At 52.0% G+C, this 26,772-nt stretch overlaps 2 protein-coding genes across 7 annotated transcripts in view; both read left to right on the plus strand.

Annotated features, from left to right (window-relative positions):
* The first annotated feature begins 243 nt into the window (after nt 1-243).
* On the plus strand, nt 244-8,563 carry LOC105097376 (E3 SUMO-protein ligase ZBED1). 2 transcript variants are annotated; one of them, XM_064482643.1, is made up of 2 exons: nt 244-383; nt 5,856-8,563. In XM_064482643.1, the coding sequence occupies exon 2, from the start codon at nt 5,909-5,911 to the stop codon at nt 8,015-8,017; it is 2,109 nt and encodes a 702-aa protein (XP_064338713.1). In that variant the 5' UTR covers nt 244-383; nt 5,856-5,908; the 3' UTR covers nt 8,018-8,563. The 2 variants fall into 2 exon arrangements, with proteins under 2 accessions (XP_064338713.1, XP_064338714.1); XM_064482644.1 differs by having other exon boundaries at nt 251-383; nt 5,859-8,563.
* The window catches only part of LOC105097381 (dehydrogenase/reductase SDR family member on chromosome X), a 225,620-nt gene continuing 199,100 nt past the window's right edge, over nt 253-26,772 (plus strand). For all 5 annotated transcript variants that reach the window (XR_010379290.1, XR_010379291.1, XR_010379292.1 and 2 more), the window contains exons 1-2: nt 253-383; nt 23,754-23,861. Coding sequence is in view for 1 of the 5 variants with exons in the window: in XM_064482645.1 (XP_064338715.1) it covers nt 275-383; nt 23,754-23,861 (217 nt within the window). In the remaining 4 variants the exon portion in view is untranslated. The remainder of the gene's footprint in view (nt 384-23,753; nt 23,862-26,772) is intronic.

The raw sequence follows: 26,772 nt of genomic DNA on the forward strand, positions 1-26,772 counted from the left end.
TGTTCGGGGCTGGGGTCCCTAGGGTCCGCGGTTCGGGTTGGGGGCGCACGGTCCGGGCGGGGGTCCCTGGGGCCCGCGGCTGGGGTGGGGCGCACGGTCCCCGTGGGCCCGGGCCCGGGCGGGGATCGGCGCGGGGCGGAGTGGGGCGCGCGGGGCGGGGCGGGGCCGGCCGGGCGGCGCGCGGGCGCGGGGGGCGGGCCGGCGCGGGCGCGTTTCCGCCGTCCGGCCGGGCGCCGAGTCCCGCGGGCGGCGCGGAAGCGGCGGCCGGGCAGCCATGTCGGCTTTGTCTGCGGCGCGGGCGGCCCTGCGGGTCTACGCGGTGGGCGCGGCGGTGGTCCTGGCGCAGCTGCTGCGCCGCTGCCTCGGGGGCTTCGCGGAGCCAGGTCAGCGGCCGGGGGCGGGCGGGGGTCGGGGCGCGCGGCCGGGCGGGGGGCCCGCGGCGGCGGAGGCGGCGGTGGCACGGGGCCAGGGGCGCGCCCCTCGCTCGGGGGGACCCCCTGGGGCATGGGGGGGGGCGCGGCAGGGCCCCGCGTGCCCTTGACCCCGGCGGCGGGCGGCGCCCCCGGAAGCAGGGCCCAGGCGGGCGCGCCGCGGCTGGTGCTCCCGGGCCGCGCCCCCGCCCCTCCCCGCCGCCCTCCCGGGGGTCCCCGGGGCCCGCGAGCCCCCGCCCAGCTCGGTTCCGCCCACAGGGCCGAGGGGGCGCCCGAGACACCGGCCGCCAGCGCCGGGCCAGGTCGGCCGGCCTTCCCGGAGGGGACGCGCGGGGCGCGCTCGGGGGCCGGGCGGCTGCGGGGCGCCCGGAGGCCTGGGGGGGAGGGCGTTCCGCTCAGTGGCCACTTGTTTCTCGGGCCTTCGCGACCTCCCCGGTGTCAGGACCCTTGGGCGTCCTTCTCACTGACTGACTGGGGACTTCCGGGGTGCCGGTGGGTGTAGGGGAGCTGTGTCTCTCCATATTGGGGTGCCGAGCCCTTAACGCGGGGAAACCGCAGTGTTTCTCTCTGCCCTGATTTACAGGGCATGAGACTAACTCTAGGCTCTCGGAGCATAAATGACATTTCATCTTTTAGGTGAAAAATAACCATTTTCCGAAACAAAATGTGCAGGGAAGTGAGTATGGTGGTGGTGGTGGAGCCAAAGTTTGTGAGGGTAACAAACGGAAATGTCGGAGTTTGCAGCCGAGAAAGGTTTATGGCAGGACCCCGCCAGGGGAAGGGGTGGCTCTTGCTTAAAAGCCCCAAACTCCCCATGGTTTGAGGGGAGACATTTCTAATAGGCAAAATGTGGGGTGGGGGCTGCAGGGGTGTGACTTGTCTTCTGATGGGCCGGTGGGGAGGCACCAGGACGGGGCTCCAGGAATCCTGGGCTCAGCCTGAAGGCGCCATCCTCCACCTGGGCGGGGGCCTCAGTTCCTTCAGGAGAACTCGGACGCATTGTTCTGGATGTGCCTCCCCAAGGCTGCACTCTTGTTTCTTGAAGGTTGTTCCCTTGTTCTCTGCATTCCCGCCCTTCCCTGATTAGCTACTGTTTTGACTCTGTCCTTTGGAGCTCAGGGAAGGTCCAGGAGGCTGAAGGAAGTCTCTGTCCCACTAACAAGAAACGGGAAAGGGTTTGTACCAGGGGGGACCCCACGGGGCCCTGCTCTGTTGCACTGTTACCTCTTGGCCAATCTCCTTACTGTGTGGTGCGAGGAGAGAGACACGTAGCCTAAGGTCTGCTTACGTTTCCACACTCCGGGCATGGTCCCCAGTGGCCCCTGGGAAGCACTCCTGTGTGCCCTGGAGAGACGGATGAAAAAAGGAAAGAGCGTCTGACCAGGATTGTGGCTTTTTGTTTTTTTTTTTCCCCCTGTGCTTTTTGACCCATTTATAAAAATTCACTTGTAAGTGGAATGGACTTTTGAGGAGGAGACATTGAACTTTGCCCTGGGCGTGGAGCTAAACTGAAACCAGTGTAACAGACCTGGTTCAGGTAGGGAGTAGGTGGGTTTTTTTTTTTTTCCTGAGAACTTTGGAATTTGTGCGTTGTCTGGTTTTATCAGCTGAGAGCGTGAGTTCACATGGAAGAGGGGGAGGAAGATGCTAAAAAAGCAACGCTCTCCTGAACAGTGCTGGTTCTTAAGATGCGTTATCAAAAGACAGGATCGCGGCAGACTAGCCATGACTTGATAGAGACGGCGTGTGAGCAAGGAAGGACTGCCGGGAGACGGTCTGATGTCCAGATTCTCTGGGCTTTTGTGATTGCCTCTGACAGGTTAAATTTCTCTCATGCGTCAGTGAGTCTTGGAGACAAAAATCTAATATGTGTCTTTCAGAGGGCAGTTCTCATACCGTGCAGAAATTTCCCCTAAAAATGCTACTGCAAAGTGGAGGCAGGCCTTCACGCTGCTGTTTCTCCCTGCATCTGTGGCAACGTTCCCTGTGTTGGTTGTAGCAGACAAAGATCTGGCCGGTCTCCCCGATGTGCGGAAAGGCAGGATCTCCCCGGGGCCCCGGCAGCGTCTTGGCAGTGGTCCCCTTCGGGGAGGGAGGCTGCTGGGGCAAAACCTTGATTCCTGACCCTTGATGGACAGAGAGCTCTCTGTGCACCGGGCCCTGAAGACAGTGGCCGGCGGCTCTGCCCAGCTGCCTTAAACGTATCCTTTCAGAACCGCCCTACTGTGTGTGGCCTCCTTTCTGGGGGAGGGGTTCCTGGGGGTTCTGACATCACTCTCTGGCCTGAAGGAGTTGATGGAGGCCATGCAGGCAGGTCCTCCTTAAGAAGCCTCTTTTTTGAGGATGCTTTGTGTGTGCAAATGTTTGCACCAGGACCTCCTGCCAAGTGCCAACAAGAATTCATCACCATCATCAGAGTGAATAGGAAGATCTGATTAAAGAAAACCTGAATCGTGTTGCCATGTAGGACGGACACTCAAAATCCAGATCCCAGGTGTGGTACCTGCTGGAACGGCTCACATCCCAGAGCTCAGGAGTGGTGCCCGCTGCAACGTTATTGTCACTTTCGTTGAGTGCCTTGGCCACATCCAGGTGTCCCGTCCTCATTTGGCTGAAGTCTCGTATTGGGGATTCTCCTTTCTGGAAGTCCTGGCTGTGTTGTATCCTGCCATCCCCCTGCCCCCGTCATGGAGATGCGTTGGTCACAGCACTGCATCCTTCTGCCCCCACCTCCCACAACATGTGCTGTAAATCAGCCCCATGGTGACCTCTCCCCAGAAAGCCCCAGGCAGGTGTTGTTGACCTCAAGCCAGCATGGCAGGGCCTGACTGTCAATGAGGACCTGGGGACATTCAGAGACTCCTGCTCATCACTGGGGGTGATGTGAACAGTCAGTATCTTCGAAGAGTTTTGTCTTCGTCCTCAGAGTGCTGGGGCGGCTGAAACAATGTACTTAAAACTACAGGCATCCATCCTCCCCCTAGTCCTAGAGACCAGATGTCTGAGGTCAAGTTGTCCCAGGGCCGCGCTCCCTCCGGAGGCACCAGGGGAGGGTCCTACCTGCGTCTTCCAGCTTCTGGGGGCTCCAGGCGTCCCTGGGCTGGTGGCTCCCTCCCTCCCGTCTCTGCTTCCATCTCCACGTGGCTGCTCCTGTGTGTCTGTGTCTGTCCTTGTCTTATGAGGACACTGTACTTGGATGCAGGGCCACCTCCTCCAGGAGGACCTCCTCTCAGACCCTTCACGTCATCACTTCTGCAAAGACCTTGTTTCCAAATACAATCCTGGGAGGACCATGAATTTTGGGAGGGGGTGCTTTGCAACCCATTCTAGTTACTAAGTTTTGGCTCTGAACATACTCTCCCTACTCAGAAACTATCTGGTTGCTACAGTTTGTGGTTTAACCCCCTGAGTGCTGTACTGGGAAGCTTGCAGACTTAACAGACACCATTTTTCTTTTAATTAAAAAAAAAATTAAAAAAAAATTGACATATAGTTGATTTACCCTATTGTGTTAGTTTCAGGTGTACAGCAAAGTGACTCAGTTATTTATTTCTATGTATTTTTTTCAGATTACTTTCCACTACAGGTTATTCCAAGATACTGAATATAGTTTCCCGTGCTACACAGCAAATCCTGGTTGATTATCTATTTTATGTATCACCGTGTGTATCTGTTCATTCCATACCCCTAATTTGTTTCTCTCCCACTCTGTTTCCCCTTTCATAACCATAAATTGGTGTTCTGTGTCTGTGAGGAGCAGATAGACACTTTTTAAGAAGACTCAGCTGCCCTGAGTGGCAGCTTCAAGAGACCAGACGGGTGGACGTCGCCGACAGCGGGAAGCCGGGGGGCTGGCCCTTAGACTGTGCAGACTTCCCCGCTGAGAGCCTGGGGATTCTTGTGTGCGTTCGCAGCTAATGGGTGTTTCTGCGCCCAGGTGTGAGGGTCCACGGTGGGCTTTTGGAGAAGTTGTAGGGAAGGGGAAATCCATTATTGTCCCAACCCGGTTCCTGATCCCGCATGCACCCACAGTTCAAAAAGGCGTCTTTTTATTTTTACTGAAGGATAGTTGATGTACAATATTGTGTAAGTTTCACATGTACAACGTAATGAGTCACAAGTTTTAAAGGTTATGGTCCATTTATAGTTATTATAAAATATTGACTCTGTCCTGTGTGCTGCATAATACATCCTTATAGCTTATTTATTTTATACATAGTAGTTTGTTCCTCTTAACCCCCTCCCCCATCTTACCCCCTCTTCCCCTTTGGTAACCATGTTTCTTTCCTATGTGAGTCTATTTCTGCTTTTTAAATATATTCATTTGCATCATATTTCACATTGCACATGTAAGTGATATCATGTGATATTTGTCTTTCTCTTTCTGGCTTACTTCACTTAGTATGATCATCTCTAGGTCTATCCATGCTGCTGCAAATGGCATGACTTCATTCTTTTTTATGGCTGAGTAATATTCCATTGTGTAAATATACCACATCTTCTATATCCAGTCATCTGTGAATGGACATTTAGGCTGTTTCCATGTCTTGGCTATTGTAAATAGTGCTGCTGTGAACACTGGGGTGCACGTGTCTTTTCAAGTTAGAGGGTTTTTTTTTGCTTTTTCCAAGATGTACCCAAGAGTGGGATTGCTGGGTCGTGTGGTAGTTTGTTTTAAATTTTTAAAGGAATCTCCACACTTTTCCACAGTGGCTGCACCAATTTACATTCCCTCCAGCAGCGTAGGAGGGTTCCCTTTCTTCCACACCCTGGCCAACATTTGTTATTTGTGTTCTTTTTGATGAAAATTTTCAATGAAAACCGTTCTGACAGGGGTAAGGTGGTATCTCATCGTGTTCAGAAAGGCATCACTTTAAAAGAAAATTTGAAAAATTTTATTTAATGCCTCTCTGCCAACAGAATGATTGCTCGCACCAAATTAAGACCCTGTATTTGCTTCTCTGATTTGAGAAGCAAGTTGTGGTGGGCGGTGGGTGACACACACAGGGGGTCTAAGTTGGGGCGGTGGGTCTTCTTGGGCTGGGGGTGGGGGCCCTTGGGCGCATGGCCTCCCCCTGGGAAACGAGCCCGCTTGGTTGGTGCCGGGCTGATGGATCTCCTAGAACAGAATTCAGAACCGCTGAGGCGGGGCAGAGAGCTGTCGTGAGGAGTCCAGGATCTTCCAAGAAACCAGAACCAAGGATGCATGTCTTCAGACTGGCGGCGCCTGCATGGAGGAGCGCGCTCACGTGGCCGACTCTCCCGTCTGCTTCGCAGCAGCCCCGTGCGCACGCGCGCAGCGGCCGCGGGGCCCCTTCTGTCCGCGCGCCCTCGGGCCCGCAGCAGCGCCGCCCGGGCCCCCCGCGCCCTACCCCCCCGAGCCCGGCTCCGGTCTCACGCTGTGTTTGTCTCGCTGCTTCTTAGCAGGTCGCCCCGAATGAGCGGAGGCCGGGCGGGCAGGCCCGGGCGGCGGCGCGATGGAGGGCAAGAGCCTGGACAGCTCGCAGAGCGACCTGAAGCTCGTGGCGCACCCGCGGGCCAAGAGCAAGGTGTGGCGGTACTTCGGCTTCGACACGAACGCCGACGGCTGCATCCTGCAGTGGAAGAAGATCTATTGCCGCATCTGCATGGCGCAGATCGCCTACTCCGGCAACACGTCCAACCTCTCCTACCACCTGGAGAAGAACCACCCCGACGAGTTCTGTGAGTTCGTCAAGAGCAACACGGAGCAGATGCGCGAGGCCTTCGCCACCGCCTTCTCCAAGCTCAAGCCCGAGGCGGCGGCCGCTGCGCCGCACCCGCCGGGCGCGCAGGACCCGCTGGCGGCCGCCAAGGGGGCGCACGGCCACGAGGGCAAGAGGCAGCAGGAGCTGACGGCCGCCGTCATGGGCCTGATCTGCGAGGGGCTCTACCCCGCGTCCATCGTGGACGAGCCCACCTTCAAGGTGCTGCTGCGGACGGCCGAGCCGCGCTACGAGCTGCCCAGCAGGAAGTTCTTCTGCAGCAAGGCCATCCCCGAGCGCTACGGCGCCGTGCGCGACGCGGTGCTCAAGGAGCTGGCGGACGCCGCGTGCTGCGGCATCTCCACCGACCTGTGGCGCAGCGAGAGCCAGAACCGCACCTATGTGACGCTGGCCGCTCACTTCCTCGGCGGCGGCGGCGGCGCCCCCCACTGCCTGTCCGTGGGCTCCCGCTGCCTGAAGACCTTCGAGGTGCCCGAGGACAACGCGGCGGAGACCATCACCCGCGTCCTGTACGAGACCTTCATCGAGTGGGGCGTCAGCTCCAAGGTGTTCGGGGCCACCACGGACGGCGGGAAGGACGTGGCCAAGGCCTGCTCGCTGCTGGACATTGCGGTGCAGATGCCCTGCCTCGGGCACACGTTCGACGCTGGCATCCAGCAGGCCTTCCAGCTGCCCAAGCTGGGCGCGCTGCTGGCGCGCTGCCGCCGGCTGGTGGAGTACTTCCAGCAGTCCACCGTGGCCATGTACATGCTCTACCAGAAGCAGACGCAGCAGCGCGCCGCGCCCTGCATGCTGGTCAGCAACCGCGTGCCCGGCTGGGGCAGCACGCTGGCCATGCTACAGCGCCTCAAGGAGCAGCAGTTCGCCGTGGCCGGCGTCCTGCTGGAGGACAGCAACAACCACCACCTGATGCTGGAGGCCGCCGAGTGGGCCACCATCGAGGGGCTGGTGGACCTCCTGCAGCCCTTCCAGCAGGTGGCCGAGATGCTCTCGGCCTCCAGGTACCCCAGCATCAGCATGGTGAAGCCCCTCCTGCACATGCTGCTCAACACCACGCTGAACGTCAAGGAGACCGACTCCAAGGAGATCAGCATGGCCAAGGAGGTGATCGCCAAGGAGCTGGCCAGGACCTACCAGGAGACGCCCGAGATCGACATGTTCCTCAACGTGGCCACCTTCCTGGACCCGCGCTACAAGAGGCTGCCCTTCCTGTCTGCCTTCGAGCGCCAGCAGGTGGAGAACCGGGTGGTGGAGGAGGCCAAGGGGCTCCTGGAGAAGCTGAAGGAGGGCGCCTGCCGGCCCGCTGAGGACAAGGTGTACGCTGTGCCCGACGAGCCGCCGGCCAAGAAGCGGGCGCTGTCGCCCACGCCGGCGCCCGCCAGCGTCATTAACAACATGTTGGCGGAGATCTTCTGCCCGACGGGGGGCGTGGAGGACCAGGAGGAGTGGCACGCGCAGGTGGTGGAGGAGCTGAGCAACTTCAAGTCCCAGAAGGTGCTGGGCCTCGGCGAGGACCCGCTCAAGTGGTGGTCGGACCGCCTGGCCCTGTTCCCCGTGCTCCCCAAGGTGCTGCAGAGGTACTGGTGCGTGGCGGCCACGCGCGTCTGCCCCGAGCGCCTCTTCGGCTCGGCGGCCAACGTGGTCCTCGCCAAGCGCAACCGCCTGGCCCCCGCGCACGTGGACGAGCAGGTCTTCCTGTACGAGAACGCGCGCGCCGGCGCCGGCGCCGAGCTGGAGGACGAGGACGAGGGCGAGTGGGGCCTGGACCACGAGCAGGGCTGCGCGCTGGGGGACGCGGGCCACGCCGGCTACCTGGGCGTCCGGGACGGCGGCTTCGTGTAGCCGGCGCGCCGGGGGCGGGGGGTGGTGCGGGGGCCCTGGCCGGGGCTCTGATGTCCGCCGCGACCCGAAACACAGGGAGCAAGAGAGAGCCGGCTTTGCGGTGGGGACATGGGGCGTGCTTCCTCGCGGGGGCGGGGCTCGCATCCCTGCCAAAGGGAAAGACGTGACTTGGAGAAGCTGTAAATGTTGGCTCGTAGGATTCCAGATGCCTAAGTCCACGTCGGATGCTTTATTTCCTACATCATCCCCTTACCCCAGCATTCGCTTTCTCCGCCAGGGAGGGTTTGGGTTTAAATCGGAGAAAAACATCAAAACTTCTGCAGATGAGATCAACCTCCTTCTGTCTCCTGCACACAAGCCCTCTCGCTGGATGTGAGCGACCTGTGGGTACCGGTGCGCACGTTTACATTATAATATCACTGGGAACCTTGCCTCTGGGCAGCTGGGGAGACACTGTACCCTGTTTCCAAGAGAGACTGGTTTTATGTTGGGTGGGAGATGTTAAAATGGAGGGTGCAATGCAACCGCTTATAAAAAAGCAGAAAAGAGGTGTGGGGTGTGTTGAATTTTCCGCCGTTAATGAGTTTTTTTTTTCCCCTCGCCTTGCCCGAATTCATGGTCCTTGCAAGCCCCAGAGCACGTGGGTCTGGAGGTGGTTTGTGTGCATGTGGGGCTGGTGCTAAAACTTTGGGTTTCCCCAGAGTCTCTTTTCCTGGGACGAGACTACAGAAGGAGGCCCCGTCCCTGCCTTGGAAAGCCTGCTCTTAAACACCGAGAACCCTGCCGTGACCCCGCCTAGCTTTGGAGGGGTGATTTAGATTTGCTTCCCGGAAAGGGTACTTGAAAATTCTCTCTCTTAAACTCAATACCATGTGGGCTGTCAGTTTAAAAATATTACCAGAGGTAATTTTATCTTTGGGGGTCCTTGTGGTGGCTTCAGCCATTTGGGGAGACAGGAAGGCACTAAGATTTTTGAAAGAACCACTTTTTTTCCTTTCTTTTCGTTTTTTTTTTTTGAAGCTAGCTGGTCGTTCTTAAGAGGCACAGCCCACGTCTCTGATCCTACCTTAAGACAGCGTTGGGAGGTGTGCCGTTTCCAAAGACCCTTCTCAACCACTGGCAGTCTTTTGCGGGGACCCCAGCACCCTGAGGCTTAAGGACGGAATTTCTCTGTGTTCCTGGCGGGTGACTTCCCATGGAGAAATTGTACCCTGATGTTCCCAGCCGTGGATGATGTTTTTCTGAAATAAAGTGTCAGCTTCACCTGCCCTTTTTCTTGGAAGGAAAGAGATGGCATTGCTGTCTCAGGAGACCCTCAGGTCTGAGTCTCAGGAGCAGGGCGGCTGGAAGGAGTCGCAGGTCCCGGCTCTGTAAGGTGTCCCCACTCTGCTCCCAGGCTGGAAGATCAGCCCCAGAGACGTACCTCCCGCCTCCCTGGGCTGTATTCTGCTGCTTCCATCCGGCCCCCGCAGACTTATTTCCTAAAATCTTGGCCTTCTGTAACTCATGAAACGTGTGTCCCTCTCGCCAGCAGCCTCTGCCTTTCCCCTGCTGGTTTTCCAAAGCCCTCGTCAGGTTGCCGGCTCTCCTCCCGGCCTGTATTTTTTTCTTATTCCGTGCTTTCGAGTTTGACTCTCGTCCCAGAAACCCCAGAAGTAAGCCGGCTTCTCATTTACCTGTGTAGCTGGCGTGTGTCAGTGACGCCGGCCCTGGCCGGAAACTGACCAGGAGGAAAAGTGGTTTTTCTTTTCCCTCCTTGGTCTGTTTGTTTGCTTAAAGAACCTTTTCCAGGCCGTGGAGAATAAGTAAGTTCACTGTGCTTTGTTTCAGGGTCTTTGGGGATCCAGGGCTGTGATGCATTTGTGAGTCTTTTTGCATCAGAATGTCTTTATGGGGAATAAAGCCACGTATCAAGCCACCACTTTCCTTCCCTGGGCTGGCCTTCCGTTGGGCCTGGGCTCAGTGACAAGGAGGTCGGTTTTATAAACCCGGGCCTTTCTTTTCTTTTTTTTTTTTAATCAACTGGTAGTTTATTTTTTTATTAAAAAAATTTCTTTTGGTGGGGGAGGTAATTAGGTTTATTTATTTACTTTTGAAGTGGCGGCACTGGGGATTGAACCCAGGACCTCGTGGATGCTCAGCATGCGCTCTCCCACTGAGCTACACCCGCCCCCTAACCCGAGCCTTTCTAAGCGGAGAACACGGACCGGGGTATAGCATGCGGGTACCTGGGGTTTTTTCCATCCTTTCCTGTGCCCCCCCCCCACTCCCCACCCTTCCACTTAAGAAGACACAGTACCCAGGAGACAGCCAGACCCCATGGTCAGCGTCCTGTCCTATTTTTCTTACTGCATATTATGGTTTGCCTCTGTTCCCAGAGGGGAAGGGGAGGCGGGTTCAAACATTTAATCTTCTCCACAAACATTTTTGAGTTTAAATAAATGGGCCAGATTTCAGTCGTGATAACCCGCCACTTCCAGAGGGTTCCCCACCGGATGTTAAGTGGGACGGCTCGATAAGTGACTCGGATTTGGTGTCGTCCAGGATTTCTCGTAAAGACACTGACCGTTACGGCCGTCTCTTATCTGGGTCTGCCCAGCACCTGCTTCCTCAAAATCCTCTGTGTGCGTGCGTGTGTTTTGTGCTTAGATCTTGCTGTTAAACTCATCTTTCTCTGCTTCCTCAAAACACTGTGTGTCATGCTCACATCTTGCTATAAGGTCATCATTCTGAGCTGGTTTTTTCCTCCTCTTCTGCAGCGGGGCCTCATGTTAACTTTTCATAGCAGCCCCAAGAAGGAAAGGGAAAACCAGCTGCAGGGAATGATAGATTGGGGGGTGTATTTTTATTTTTATTCATTATTTCATTGAAGTCTAGTCAGTTTACAAGGTTGTGTCCATTTCTGGTGCACAGCACCGTCTTGCGGTCATGCGTACACATAACATGTATTCCTTTTCAGATTATTTTTCATTATAGGTCACTATACTGAATGTAGTTCCCTGTGCGACCCAGTATCAACTAGTTGTTTATCTATTTTATTTATAGTAGTTTGTACCTGCAAATCTCGAACTCCCAATTTATCCCTTCCTATCTCCCTCTGGTCAGTTTGTTTTTTGTCTGTGAGTCTGTTTTGTAAATAAGTTCATTTGCATCATTTTTTTTAGATTCCACATATAAGTGATACCATAGAATATTTGTCTTTTTCTGTCTGACTGACTTCACTTAGTCTGATAATCTCCAAGTCCATCCATGTTGCTGCAAATGGCATGATTTCATCCTTTTTTATGGCTGAGTAATATTCCACTGTGTGTGTGTGTGTGTGTGTGTGTGTGTGTGTGTGTGTGTGTGTGTGTGTGTGTGTGTGAGAGAGAGAGACATCTTTTAGATCAAGGGTTTAAATGTGTTTTCAGCCAAGGGACAAAGGATGTTTCCGTGGCCCCTTGTCCTCAGATGTGGGGCTTGATTGACCCGTGAAGGCCGTGCTGGGTGCAGCCTGGACCAATCCTGGACAAATAACTAGAATTCTTTTCCTTGGAAATGTGCAGCCCTGTGGGTCCTCATCCTACAAATCGTCCCATATTAAGACACAGACTTGGTTGCCTCACAGCTGCTCTGGCTGATGGCACCGGGTTTGTACCTCCGCCTGGAAACACTAGCTGCTGTGTGCCTCGCACGTCTTGCAGACACGTGGCTGGGCCTTCGGGCTCTACTTGTACGGGGTGGGGAGGCCCTTGGCCACCTGCTTTTGAGCTCTCGTGGCTGCAGCCTTGCCCCAGGCGTGGGGAAGGCAGCTCCTGCTTTTCCTCGCGTGCCTCTGGCAGGCACGTCCACCACCCCACCACAGCCGTCTTGTGGGAGCCCCGCCGGGCACACGGCCGGAGGTCCTGTTGGGCTGGGATCACGATCCTGGCTGGCCCTCTGGTCCCCTCCTCCCCTCCGCAAACCCGGGCTGCTGGCTGCAGGGCTGGACATGCCGCCGCATAGCCCTCCGGGACCTGTGATTCCGGACCTGCGTTTTCTCCGGCTTCCTGGTCCGTTTCTCCAAGGCTGGAAGCACCTTGGTTGGGGCGCTGGCCTCTGTTTTCCTGGGCGCACCCTTACCAGATCCGCTCAGGAGTTCGACCTCTGGCCTGAAGCCAGGCCGGGAAGCTCTGCCCGCCGCTGGGTTTCAGCCCCGTTTGTTCGCCTTCTAGATTGACCCAAACTCGCTCAATTGTGTTTCCTGCCACGCGAGACGAGGCAGGAGGCACCGGGAGCTGGTGGCAGATGGCACCCGGCGGGGAGTGGGTCCCTCAGGAAGCGTTTCCTCCAGGAGGCGGATGGAACCCTGCGGCCTCCACGGATGCCTTTGAAGGGGGAGTTCTCCGATGCCTGGCCCCCCCGGACGGTGGGGGTTCTGGGAGGCGGTACGTGGTGTGCTGCGTCTCCTCGGGGCTTCTGCTTCTAGGAGGCTCCTGGCTGGGTTTTCGTGGAAACGAGGCGGTGATTGGAGAGGAGGTGGGAGGGGGAAGGTGACACCTCATGCAGGGCAGTGAGGACGCTGGGAGGGGCTTTATGGGCCGGAAGGTGATGGGACCACTGTGTCCCCGGCCAGTCGGTTACTACTTACTAAGCTTCGTGATTCTGTGCCTGGGGGATTGATTATCTCTATACCATTATATCCTGTTTGTACACACTTTTAAAAAATATTCTGTCCCTCTAGTAGTCATCTCTCATCTGTCCACATCTGTATCATCCATCTGTGTGTTTACTGTGTATCAGTCCACTTACGTATTTACTATCCACCATCTATGTATTTCTTCCCGTTAACAGAGGCACTGGGGATTGAACCCAGGAACTTGCACACGCCAAGCGTGCGCTCTACCACTTAAGCTATATCCTAACCCCCTTCTTAAAAATTTTTTAAAAATGTCTTATTGTTTACTTTTAGGGGGGAGGTAATTAGGTTTACTTGTATATTTTCAGAGGAGGAAGTGGGGATTGAACCCAGGACCTTGTGCGTGCTAAGCACGCGCTCTACCACTTGAGCTACAGCCTCCCCTCTGGATTTATTCTTGTCACCACTGGGGCTTCTCCCCACACAGCAGTGTCCTTCTGTGTGGGTCCTTCCTGTCCCCTGCTCCTAGCATAACCTTTAAAAAAATTAGTAGACTCTATTTTACAGCAGTTTCATGTTCACAGTAAAACTGAGAGGAAAGTGTACAGATTTCCTCCTGTGCACCCCCCGCCCTGACACGTGCACCAGCTCCCTCTTATCAACACCCCCCACCAGAGGGTACGTTGTTCCTAGTGGATGAACCTTTGTGGACACGTCCTCACCACCCCCCACCCCCGAATCCACAGTTTACATTACAGCCCACCTTGGTGTTAGACAGTCTGTGGGTTTGGACAAATGTGTAGTGACATGTCTCCATCATTATAGGATCATACAGAGTACTTTCACAGCCATGAAAACCCTCTGCTCCACCTGCTTATCCCTTCCCCCTCCCCCACCCCACCTGGCAACCGCTGATCATTTTACTGTCTACATTTCCAAATGTCATTCCATACGGTTCTCCCTAGTGGCTGCACCAGAGTTCTCCTCTAGTTCTCACTAGAGGCCATGGCTTGGCTAAGGAAGAAGTTCACTCTCAGAGCTGGGTCCATGCTTTGAGATAATGCCCATCAGAAGTTCGTTAGGGCTCACTGTTGCATTAAAAACTCTCATACTTTGTGCTGGTTAATTTTATGCCATTGTGGCTGGGCCATGGACCCAGCTCTTCTGTGTTCAAACAACTAGTCTGGATGTCTCTGAGAAGGTATTTTTTTTTTTTAAGATGAGGTTCACATTGAAATCTGTAGACTTTGAGTCAAACAGATTGCCCTCCATGCTGTGGGTGGGCCTCGTCCAATCAGTTGAAGGTGTTAGGAGGAAAGAAAGACCGAAGCCCCCAAGGAAGGGGGAATTCTGCCTCCAGATGGTGTTTGGGCTCGGAATGTGACATTAGCTCCTCCCTGGGTCTCCCGCCTGCTGGTCTACTCTGCAGATTTTTGGGTTGGCACCTTTGTATGTCTACAGCTGCATGAACCAATTCCTTCTAGTAATCTCTCTTTCTCTTTGTTCTGTTGATCTGTTTCTCTGGCTTGATCCATAACTGATACGCATGTTACATCTATCAATTACCTGACAAGAAAGCCAATAAGAGATGCAGGGTCCAAGGAGTACAGGGGCCAGCTCCCTCCCTGGCTTGAAAGGACCTGTCAGAAAATATTTCATTGCCTCATATGGAAGGAGTCAGGCACCAGGTGTCTTCCCCTCGTGTGAAAATCCCTCCCTTGGGTCTGCTCCACTCTCTTTGTCGATTTTAAAGACTTCCTTGACATTGAATTCTTCTCAGAGGTCGTTCTTGGTGAAAGTGATTTTTCCCTTTTGCTATGAACATTTGATTCATGTCTCTCTAATATTACTCAGTTTTTACCATCATTTTTTACATTATTAGACATCACATACAACTTTGTATCCTGTTTCTCTTCATGCCATCATTTCTCTGTAGTTTACTGACAGCCAAGTATAAGTGACCGCAGAATATTTGACTCTGGTTTTTTTTTTTTTTTCGGGGTGGGGGTCACTTTCTTTCCTAAGGTTCTGAACCATATTTCTCATGGAAAGCGTGATCGCCCTGGCTTCCAGGTAATTCCCTGTTAGTTATACACACCTCTCTGTTGTCCCATTTCTTCTCCCCACCCCCCCAGTTTTATTGAGATCAATGGACCTATTACACTGTGGAAGATTCATGGTGGATGTGCTTAGACAGAGTTTAGTGTCTCATTCCTCATCCATGAGCAGGATGCCAGAATCCTCGCATCTCCACCCGTCTGCCATTACTCACGATTAAGCAAGGTGTCCCCCATTATAAACTGCTTTCTTGAGAAATAGTTCCCTGTATGATTCACCATCAAATGCCACACATTAGTGTACTTGAAGAATCATGTAAGTGCCACATCTCTGTCATTTCAGGATGTTTTTATCACCCCCCACCTCAAGAAACCCTGGACCTATTCCCCAGCACTCACCATTCCTCCATCCTCCCAGCCTCTGGTTACCATCTGCTTCCTGTCTGCATGCATTTCCCTATTTCAGCTTTTCATAAATATTGAATTATAGAATATACGATCTTCTGTGTCTGCTTCTCTCTCTTGAGCATCCTGTGTTCAAGGTCCATCCACATTGTAGCCTGTGTCAGAGCTTCACTCCTTTTCCTGGCTGAGTAATATTCCCCCACATGGATGGACTCCATCCTTCCATCCATCCATGCACTTGGGTGGTTCCCACTTTTCTGGGTACTGTGAGTCATGGAGTCTTGAGTGTTCATCACACATTTTTGAGTAGATGCTTGTTTCCATTTCTCTCGGGTAGGTTGACACAAAGGAATGGTATAGCCGGACTGTGGTGTCTGTGTGTTTAACCTTTCAGAGACCCACCCCCAGCACTCTTTTCCAACGTGGCTGTACCATTTTACATCCCCAACAGCAGTGTGAAAGGGTTCCTGTTTCTCTACATCCTCACCAACTTTGTTATTTCCTGGGTGTTTTTGTTTTTGTTTTTGTTTTTTTTATCCCAATATAATAGCCATCTTTGTGGGCGTGAAGAGGCGTGCCTCACGGTGCCTTTGATTTACATTTTCCTGGTGCTGTGTGCCCTTGAGCACCTTTCCAAGTGCCGCTTTTGTAGACGCATGGTATTATTTTCCTTCGGAGCACCTGAGCAAAGGACTTAAGGACTGAGGGAAGGGACCTCCGCCCTGTGTGCTCTCAGACAGAACGTCAGGCGGAAGATGGGAAACACAGAACATAAATCCAAGTCCAGAAACCTTGTAGACAAAAGGGGAGGTGCTGGTGACGCCTGCCTGGGTCTAGAAAACGCCTGTACCTGGAGTCCGCTTCGTCTTGTGACAGCGTGCGTGTCCAGCCCTGAGTCTTTGATACAAGAACCGGGGCACCGGGTCCCCCGCCCTTCAGAAGGAACCGTCGGTCCTGGGTCATTTCACAAGGACTGGACGGCGGCCAAGAAGGCAGAGTTCCTTGTTTCGGCTTTTTTAGTTTAGTTTAATTTTTTTCCTTTAAAAGAAGGCTATATTGTATGGCTTGAGTTTTTTTTGGGGGGAGGTGGTAATTAGGTCTCCTTACGTTATTTTTAGAGAAGGTACCGAGGATTGCACCCCGGATCTCGTGCGTGCTAACAAGCACACGCTCTACCACTTGAGCTGTACCTCCCCCCTCCTTGGCTTGAGTTTTGATGTTAAAAAAAAAAAAGGTTCTTGCTTTGAGCGGATGGTAGGTTCTCCTGCAGTTGTTAAGACAGGAAATGGAAGGATCCTGTGCAAACTGTGCCCCGTTTTCTCCCCGAGCGGCGCCCGTCTTGCAGGCCAGCAGGGCTGCACCCCGACCACGCTGTCCTCTGTCTCTCCTGGATCTCTTCGCAGCTCCCTGTTTTAACTCAGACTCGCCCCTGGGTGTCTGAGTGTGCACGTCCGTGTGATTTTGTTGCACGTGTGGGTTTGAGAGTCTTCACATCGCGGGCGACCCATAGAGCAATTTTAGGAGCCCCCTGCTCCTTCCTGCCACCCCTCCCCAGTCGGTGTGGCTCTTCCAAAGCCCCGCCCACCCCTTTCCCATGTCAACCCCCCACCCCATCCTTCACCCCCGACAGCCACTGACCTATGCTCTGTTTCTGTAATTTTGTCATTTCAAAAATGTCATAGAAAGGGGCGGGGACGGTCACAATGGAACCCTTTGGAAAGTGCTTTTTTTTTTCCCCTTTCCCCACTGCTTGGCATCATTCCCTGGAGAGCCATCCAAGTAGTGGGTGGAACAATGAGCCTTTCTTTTGAAGAACAGCTGTAAAATGTCTCGTGTAAAATGACAGACCAAGGGGTAGGGGTACAGCTCAGGGGTGGAGCGCGTACTTGGCGTGCACGAGGTCCTGGGTTCAATGCCCGGTGCCTCTGTTAAGGGAGAGGGAAACAGAATTTTTAAAAAAATGGCAGGGGAGGGTGTAGCTCAGTGGTAGAGTGTGTGCTTAGCTTGCACGAGGTCCTGGGTTCAATCCCCAGTACCTCCATTAAAGAATAAATGAATGAATAAATAAACGTAATTACCTCCTCTCTCCAAAAGGAAAAAAAAAATTAAAAAAGAGAAGATGTTTTTCCCCTTTTCAGGGTTCTTGGACGCAGGGTTGGTTCCCTAGAATGAGACATGTCTCCCGTAGTCCGAGCTGTGGAATGTTCCCTCCACGATGCCTGCGTGTTGCTGAGGAAAGCCATCATCATGGTGAGCTCACCGGCGGAAAACACCGCCATGGTGACGCCGTTTCCTTCTGCCCGCTGGATAGCGGGCTTCTCCCGCACCGCCGTCTGGGAGCCGTCCCTGCTGCGTCCAGGCGTGTGGCCGGCGAGCTCTGTGCACGGAGAGCCACCACGTTGCCGGTGTCCAGGCGCTGGCCGTCTCCCAGGCCCGAGGTCCGCCCTCCACCATGGGCGCTTAAAACAGAACCGTGACCCAGAGCGTCCTAAACATAGCCTGGCAGGGAGCCCCCAGTCCTCGCGCCCTGCAAACATTGCGCCTTCGCCAAGCGTCCCGTTTGCCAAAGGCTTAGTTGCCTTTCTTCTCGAGGCGCCCGGTGACCCCAAAACAGATCCAGGGGCAGGTAGCTCTGTGCTTCAGGGTTGGATGCTGAGGCTGCAAAACTCACTCCTTTCTGGAGGAAGGGAGCAGCTGCGGGCGCTGTCCCACGGCGGCTCCTAGATGCCCATCTGGGGCGGGGCAGCTGGCACCGTGGGTGCCAGACACGGCGGATGTGGGTGCGATCGGATTACGTCCAGAATTTACAGAGCGTTCGCTCTGACATCCGTCGGAGAGGAGCTGGCCTTTAGGAGATGGTGTCGAACCCAGGATCAGGGACGTGCAGGGTATGGACAAGGGAGGGGCCGTGGGGGTGATTTAGAGGGAGCCCATGGGTCTGTTTGCAGCCAGCTTTTGTAGGGAGGTGGGGAAGGGACGCGTGTGAGAACTGACTGCCATCCGGGAGATGCAGGGGGCAGGGTGCCCAGCTCACCTGCCCTCCCAGGGAGCTGGCATATCCTCATGTGGTTGTGCGTGTGTGTGCACGCGTACACCTGTTGTCACAGTTGGAATCATGACCCACCCCCCCAAAAAAGGATGTGTCAGAGTCTCAGCTCCCCACACCTGGGCAGGTGATCTTATTTGGAAGTAGGTCCCTTTGGATGACCGAGTTAAGGTGAGGTCATTGGGGTGAGTCCTCCAACGGCACTGGGGTCCTCATGCAGAGAGGAACCGTGGGCGCAGACGCTTAGAAAGAGGACCACATAGAAGACGCCGTCCGCACGCCGAGGACAGAGGCCTGGGGTGGACGCTCCCTGATGCCGACACTGTGAATTGGGGAGAGCTCCTCAGTTTGGGGTCCTGTATTACGATGGCCCTGGGACACTCATCCAGGTGTGGGAGGGCATGGGAACAGGCTCCTAAACATGTAGAAGTGGGTGCAGCGTGGGTGGCGGGCAGAGGTGAAGGGGGTTTGAGGTGCAGGACGGAGGAGGTGTCGGCAGTGCTGGTGGAAATGTGGACGAGGACAGTGCCTTTGAGGAGGGCTCTGGGGGAACAGGGAGACTGCCGGGAAACCTTGGGGGTCCTAGAGGTGGACTTGTGTCCCCAGGAGCAGAATGGAGGCAGACGTGGGAGCATCGGAAGGGCTTTCGGTGAGAATGTGTTACTGGGCACCGGAACTGAGGCTGTTGTGGCAAAGAGCTCGGCTGAGCCGTGTCCCCGTGTTTTGTGGACCGTGGACCTTGTGCGTGGTGCGCTTGGATGTTTTGGAAGGAAGTTTCTCAGCTCAGTGTCAGTGGCGTGGACTAGTTTCTTCTGAGTACTCAGGGTGAAATGCAAGGAGGGAGATAGGATTTCGAGATGGCATCGGTCATCAAAACGGAGGCGGAACTGAGAGCTTTGGACACGTTTGTCCGATGCTGCCCGAAATGAGGAAGCGTGTTCTGGACGGAACACCCAGGATGTGCTTGGACAGATTTGGCTCAAGAATCCACCCTCTCAGCAGCAGTGCCATCAGTGTGGACGGAAGATGCATAATGCACAGGCCTTTTTTGTTTTTTTTTAGTATAAGCATATCCCAAATATTACATGTGCTACACTTACAATAGAAATTGCTCACTTCTTACCTCAAACTATATCTGCATCTTTATCTATGTCTGTGTCTATCTGTCTATCTGAGCTATCTATCCATCTATCTGTGCCCTGTCATTTATCTGTCACCTTTCAGTATATCATCTATGCATGTACTGTCTGTCATCTTTCAAGTTACCTGTCTATCCATCCATCCATCCACCCATCCATCCATCCATCCATCCATCCATCCATCCATCCATCCAACCAACCATCCATCCATCCTGTCTGTCTGTCTGTCTGTCTATCTATCTATCTATCTATCTATCTATCTATGGAGAGATTCATTTTAAGGAATTAGCCCATGTAATTTTGGGGTGTAGCAGGCCCAAAATCTGCACGGTGGACCAGTAGGCTGGAAACCCATGGGAGACTTGCAGTTGGAGTCTAAAGGTCGCGTGGAAGCAGGATTCCCTCTTCCCTGGGGAATTTCAGTCTTTATTCTATTAAGGCTGTCACCTGATTAGACAGGGCTCACCCAGACCAGGGAGGACAATCTGCTTCATTCAAAGCCCACTGAAATTTTTTCTTTAATTTAACTTTTTGTGTGTGTGGCCTGGGGAGGTAATTACATTTCTTTATTTATGTAAACACGGGGACTGGGGATTGAACCCAGGACGTTGTGCTTGCTAAGCACATACTCTGCCACTGAGCTATACCTTCTCGTCCTTAAAGCCCACTGATGTAAACGTTCATCTCATCCAACAAAACATCTTCACTGAAACACCCAGAGTGATGTCTGACCAGGTATCTGGGCCCCACAGCCTGGCCAGGTTGATGTGTTAAATCATCCTGGGAGCCGTGATGTTCACACGACCAGGGAGGATCTGTGACATCCTTGTCCTTGGCTCTCGGCAGAAGGCAAAGGAAGGTGCACCTCCCAGACCAGGGCTTGGGGATTTGACAGCCTGACACCCGGACTGTTCTAGGAGGGTGGTGTCAGCCGCTTGCCCTGGAACTCCACTCCCTGGGGAAGGTCGGGACTGGCTCATGGCTGCCCTGGTTTCCCAGCGTCAGGACGGTCGTCTTGTCCTCAGCACATCTTGGAGGGATGGGTTCCTTGACCTCAAGTCCAGTGCCTTTCTCCCTACCGTCCCTCCGCTCACCATCCCCAGGTGCTCCTTCTCATCCCCTCCCTGGGGGTGTGGCCTCCATGGGTGGTTGAACCTTTTGTGTGGGTGTGACGTGGCAGGATGCAGGTGGTGGAGGTGCAAACACCGTCCTCGGGGGGCTGGAAGGGGCAGCCTCTCTCCTGGCCGTCTCTTGCTTTTTCTGGCCAATGCCCTATGCCCGATTCGGGGTTCTCTGAGTGCCGTCCGCCCCGGAGAAGGGACTGTAGACCTTGCTCACGTGGGAGCCGTTATGAATACCTTCGCTCAATTTCCCGCAGACTCTCCTTAGCAATAGACAGGTTTGGGGACATTGCAGGTGCCCACGAAAATCTGGATCTCTTCACTTGAGATTTCTTTTTTTTTTCTTTTAAAATGTATTTATTTTTATTTTTTGTGGGCGGCACAACTAGGTTTTGGTTTGCATTTCCCTACTGATGACCGATTTTGAGCATCTTTTTGTGCGGGTGAAGGCTTCTTTTCCAATAGTACCTGCAGAAAGGCAGCTCCTGGGGACCTTGTGTTGGAGACACAAGGGCCTCTTGTCCACAGCCTTGAAACCTCCCATGTACATGGGAAGGCGAGAAACCCACGCATATCCCGGCTCCCAGCTCATTTTGTGACATCCCACGGACCCGTGAACCAGTTTACAACATTATTCGGTCATCCTGTGGTTGGTTCTTTGAGGTGGGAAATGTCCATGTGACATTAAACACCACACACGGTCACCTTGTAAAAGCTACAGACGTGTTCACGCCCCGTTGGGGCTGCTGGACGTTGTGGCCGACTCACATGCAGTAGGGTGTGTGTGTAGGGGGTCCCAGGATGTCTGGACAGCTTGGCTCCCCCAGAGAGCGGTGACTCGTGAGGGAAGTGATTTCTGTGCATCGCCAGAAAACACACAAAGCCACAGAAAAGGGAACTGAGATCGAGCCCGCAATCCTCGGGCACTGTCTCCTGCTGGAGGATTTCCAGCCGCCCCGTCGTATAACTCAACAGCCGCCGCCTCCTTCTGGGGGTCCAGGAGCGTGGGGTCCACATTCGACGGTGTCCAGTGCTCGGAAACACTGTGTCTTCTTTCCCTTTTTTAAAAAATTGTTCTTTTGTATTTTTATTGGGGGTGGAGGGAAGTAATTAGGTTTTTATATGTTTATTTGAACAGAGGTATTGGGGCTTGAACCCAGGACCTTGTGCACGCTAGGGTTGTGCTGTACCATTGAGCTCTCCCCACCCCCACCTGAAAAATGTTCCTTTTGTGGTTTAGATTGAATAATTTCTGTCGAGCTACAGTCATGTTGACTGGTTTTGGCCTTAATTGCGTTGAGTATGCTAACGAGCCTTTGAAAGAATTCTTTATCTCTGGTAGCAAGTTTTGAATTTTTGCCTCTAGCGTTTACTTACACATATTCTATATTTAATGTTTCAGTTTCACATAAGCATATTTTTTATATTTCTGTTAAAATAGAGTTTTATTTTTGTATTATCCGCCTTACTAAATAACATCCTGTTTGTTATCTATGTACTCATCTTATATATTAAATACACTTTGCATATTAAATACATTGTTTATATGTAAATCAAATATATAAAATAGTTAATCTTTAAAATACGAGTATAATTTTTACATAAAATAAATATAAAATATTATATATAGACGTATAAACTGAATATACTTACAAATATTCACATGATATATAAACAAATATAAATAATATAAATATTAGAGATAAAGTAAATATGTTATAAATATGTACATTGTATGTAGATATTATAAATGTAAAATTTTAATATAGATACATATATTTATCAATATTTTTGTTGAAAGTATTTATTTTTATACTGTATTTTATTAAATAATACATCCTGTTTGCTATTATCTTATTTACTTATTTTATATGTTAAATGTATTTATATACTAAATATATTTTAATACACTGATATGAATTAGCAAAATATTTAACATTTTAAATTTATAAATTAACTTTTGCATAAATAAAAGTATAAAGTACTTAATGGGTATGAATATTGCACATCTAAAATAAATAAGCTTTAAAATGTTACAAATATTAATATAATACATAAAAATTTCATATAAAAACAATAAACCTAAAATAAATATAAATATTTATGAATGTTATATGTATTCATACAATGTATAAACATAATTATAAAATTTAAATGTTTGTAAATATTTATATTTGTGAATATTTGTGTTAGAATAAAAATTTATTTTTGTACTGTATCTTATTAAATTACATATTCTATTTACTCTTATCTAACCTACTTAATTTATGTTAAATGTATTTATATGTTAAATTTATTTTAATATGCTAAAATAAATGTAAAATATTTAACATTTAAAATATATAATTTTTATATAACAAAAAAGTTAATGTGTATAAGTATTTAAGTATAAACATATGTTTCAGTTACATTTATATAAGCAAATATTATATGCATATATTTAAATTTGGTTTGTTTGTCCTTAGCCGAGGTGTGAAAACACATCTGGGCAGTCTGTGTGCCATAAATCGAGAAGCCTGGGGAACGTCTGTTCTAGTCCCTTTCGTCTTAACTCTCGGTGCCTGTCTAAGCTGGCTGTGAGACAGGGGGTCGGGACTCCTGAGACAGTTTCCGAGGTGGTCGCCCTCGGAGCTGTAAGACGTCCCTGCAGCCCAGGATCCCAGCTCAGGGTATACAGTCGGCACTGCCCTCGCTCAGGACGCCCTCAGAACCTGTTCCCCTGCATGTTTGGGGGGTGAGGGGACAGATGGATGCCAAGGTGACAAGATGTGGGGAAGCCGCCAGTCGCCCCGTTGGGAGACCCATGCCCCCGTCGTGTCTCAGACCCGGGGTCCTCAGACATCCCGTCTGCACAGGGAAGGTGGCCTTGGACCCTCCGTACGGTCCTTCCTGCAGCGCCGTGCTGGGACGACTATCTGCACACCTCCAGAGCCTACGAGACTAGCATTTTTATGAATCCTGCCCATCTTCCCAGGAACTAACCCCAAATGCAGCTGGAATCCCTGGAGGAGAATCCAGGCTGGGTGCCTGGGAACTTTGCGGGGAGCCCAAAGGCGTCACTGGGACTCCCCGCCAAGGACGTGCTCTCTGGGATGCGCGCGGTGCTGGGAAGCATTCTTGGGGGAAGGGGGTTGTCCGCGGGGGTTGAGCAACTGTCCATCAGGTGTCCTGACCGGGCTGTGGTTACTCAGGGCAAACCCACCGTCTTACATTCCCGCACCGGGAGCCCGCAGGAATCCGAGAGGAGCGAAGCCACAGACACCGAGCCACAGCTCCCGTGGGCGTCACGCCCTCCCTTGTGGCTTCATTCCTGCCCACGTGCGCTCTGCTTCTCAGCCTTACTCTGGTTTCTTCTTTCCTTCTCCCCGCAGTCTTCCCCGCACAACCCGAGCGTGTTGCTGTCGTGACCGGCGGGACGGACGGCATCGGCTTCGCGACCGCCAAGTGTCTGGCCAAGCTCGGCATGCACGTCATCATAGGTGATTGCCCTCTACGACGGGTCTTTGTGCTTTAGAGCACGTGGGACATACACTACTGTTTGCTCATTTGTGTCTGTAAGCATTGAGGTCCTTACCGATCAAACGGTTGGATGCGGGAGACGTTAAGGGTTAGACTCAGAAACCAAAGAAACAGGGAATGGAGACAACCCTTTTTTTGGACCTGAGTGGAAACTCTGCTTAAATAGTCATCATAAAACAACAATAAATGTGAATTCCTTTGCTAGAGCTGTCATACCAAATTGCATGACAAACCTGGGAGCTTAAATGACAGACGTCGTCTTTCTTACTATCTTGGTGGCTGGAATCTAAGAGTGAAGGGTTCTTTCCTTCAGGAATGTGTCTGAGTCCCTTTCTCTGAATAGATGCAGACATGTTAAAAGCTTTTGAACCTGGAACGACCAACTTTATGAGTGTCCATAAGTCTCCTTAGGTGACAGTGGGTTGATTGCAGATTAAGAGGTCTTGTGGGAGACAGGGGTGCATCTGAGGGTGTATTTCTGGAGCGTCTGATCAACTGTGCAATCTGTTTACGTTGCTCTGGGGCCTGAGAACAGCCAGGAGTTAGGGTGTGGGAGCAGAGGGTCAGAACAGAACCCAAGAGTTTGCTGGGAGAACGTGAGATGGTGATGGATCCCAACCCCCTGACTTTGACTTCCCGTGGTGAGTCAGCCTCTGTGGTATCATTAGAGACGTGACAAGCTTGGATTCTGCCAGTGTTGTCTTGGGTTTCTGCCGGTGTTTGGGTGACTTGGTCAAAGTCAGGTCACCTCTTGAATGGGAAGTCCTAGGTCCCCTCTGATGACCAACTGGATCTGGGCTAGTGGTGGAAAGACGCTGGTGGAGCTGGACCCAGAGGGACCGTCCCGTCTGAACAAAGATGGGGAGCTGGTTAGTCTGTCCCCATGACTCCTCCAGGGCTGTCATCTTCAGCTTCTTAATTCTTCATGAAACTGGGCAATGTTGGAATACAAAGAAAAAAAAGTCCCATTTCTGTGCTTTTTGCCTTAGTGTGGTTGTTTAAGAGGAGGTCTAGTTGGAAAGGTCATGAGGAGGTCTAGTTGGGAAAGTCACCAGGAGATGTGGTTGGGTGAAGAGTGTGTACTGCACACACATGCAGTGAACATACGTGACTAAGTGTGTGGCACCCATGCATTCAAGGACTGGAGCCCTGACTGTCCTCACCTCATTTAGGTGATCTTCTTGACCACCAGGAACAGTACCCACCCAAGCAGGATCCTTCCTTTGTTGAGTTAAGCCAAGAGTCAGCGACACCTCTCACCTGCCTGTGCCTTCTTTCCCACTGAGCTTCTGATGCCTCTGTTCCACCCTCCACTGTGGGGCACAGCGTTGACCGTCCCATCAGTCCAGTCACATGGGCACTCTCATCTCCTCCCTGAGTCTTTGAGGGAATAATTGACTATATCCTCAGTGGGACAATTTTTCTCTCTTCCATGATGGGTTGATACAAGGTCACGTCATGAAATGTTATCATTGCACACAATGCCCTTTTATCTTAAATACAGAATAAGAGATGGGTATAGCCAGGTTCACATTTCCTCAGTCCCGAAGCGATGAGTATTTACAGAATAATCAGTTACTTGCTGAGGGTTTGAAAGGATTGTCTGGGTCCAAGTCAAACATAATAGAATGGCCACGAATTCGTTGGTTATTCAGTGTCCCGTCAATTCACAGCATCTTAGTTCTTACCGTTTCTTTTGATGGACAGTCCTTCTTTCTTCATAATTCTTTTTTTTGGGGGGGGGAGGTGGTAATTATTAACTAATTTTTAGAGAAGGCACCAGGGATTGAGCCCAGGACCCCATGCATGCTAAGCACGCGCTCCGCCACTGAGCTCCACCCTTCGCTCTTCTTCGTAATTCTTCACGAAGGGTCATCTGAGATTTTAGACCAGACTTTTTCCGGTGTGGGCTAAGTGGTAAATTCCGTCAGAGGTCTGTCACCATGATCAGCTCTGCCCTTACAAGCAGAAAAGCAGCCACGGCCAGTGCTCTTTAAAAAGGAACGGGGTTGGTGGACCATCTTCCAACAAAAGTTTTTTTCTTTTTACATCAAGCGACCGGCCAGATGGGGCCCTAGGTCTGTAGTCTGCTGACTCTGGTTTGGGTTCAAAATCTTTTTTTTTTTTTTTTTATCTTTTTTTTTTTTTAAATATAATTTTATTGAAGTCTAGCCAGTTTTCAGTGTGTCAGTTTCTGGTGTACAGCACAATATTGCAGTCATACAGAAACATACCTGTGTGCGTTTTCATGTTCTTTTTCACCATAAGTTACTACAAGATATTGGATATAGTTCCCTGTGCTCTACAGTATGAACTTGTCACTTATCTATTTTATTGTATTTTTTTTTGGAATATTAGACATTTTATTTTATTATTTTTTAATTTAGCATCTTTTTTCCTTTTTTTTTTAAAACAAGTCCGAGTTCTGTGGCTTTCTGCGGATGTTTAAAATCTCATGGGCAGGGTGCCATCCTCAGGGAGGGGTTCTGGAGATGAGAGGTTGTCCTTCCCAAGTGACACGGTTCCCCTGAGAGTTGGGTGGCCTGTCGGTGGGACACATGGCACGTATGAGTTGTCACCCTGCCATGTCTGCGCCCCCTCCTATCTGGCGGAGTGTGACCTCCTGAGCAGTCATTACTCCGTGAGTGGAGACGGATCCTAAGCCACTGTACATGGCCAAGCGTTCCAGACCCAGCTCAGAGGAGGCATCCGCTGAAGATGACCTTCATCCCTTCCGCAAAGTGCCCGACCATCGCTCCCACACAGTGCCAGCCCTGCCTGCTTGAGTTCTCAGGGTGTCCTGCCCGTCCAGGGGCACCGTGCACCGTGGCCAGTTTGCCACTCAGTTCCACCCCTCCCACCCCCACCAGC

The sequence above is a fragment of the Camelus dromedarius genome, chromosome X (genome assembly GCF_036321535.1).
Source record: "Camelus dromedarius isolate mCamDro1 chromosome X, mCamDro1.pat, whole genome shotgun sequence".
Classification (NCBI taxonomy): Eukaryota; Metazoa; Chordata; class Mammalia; order Artiodactyla; family Camelidae; genus Camelus; species Camelus dromedarius.

Coding starts and splice junctions, on each gene's coding strand:
- LOC105097376 (XM_064482643.1), top strand. CDS start 5,909: ATGGAGGGCAAGAGCCTGGACAGCTCGCAGAGCGACCTGAAGCTCGTG.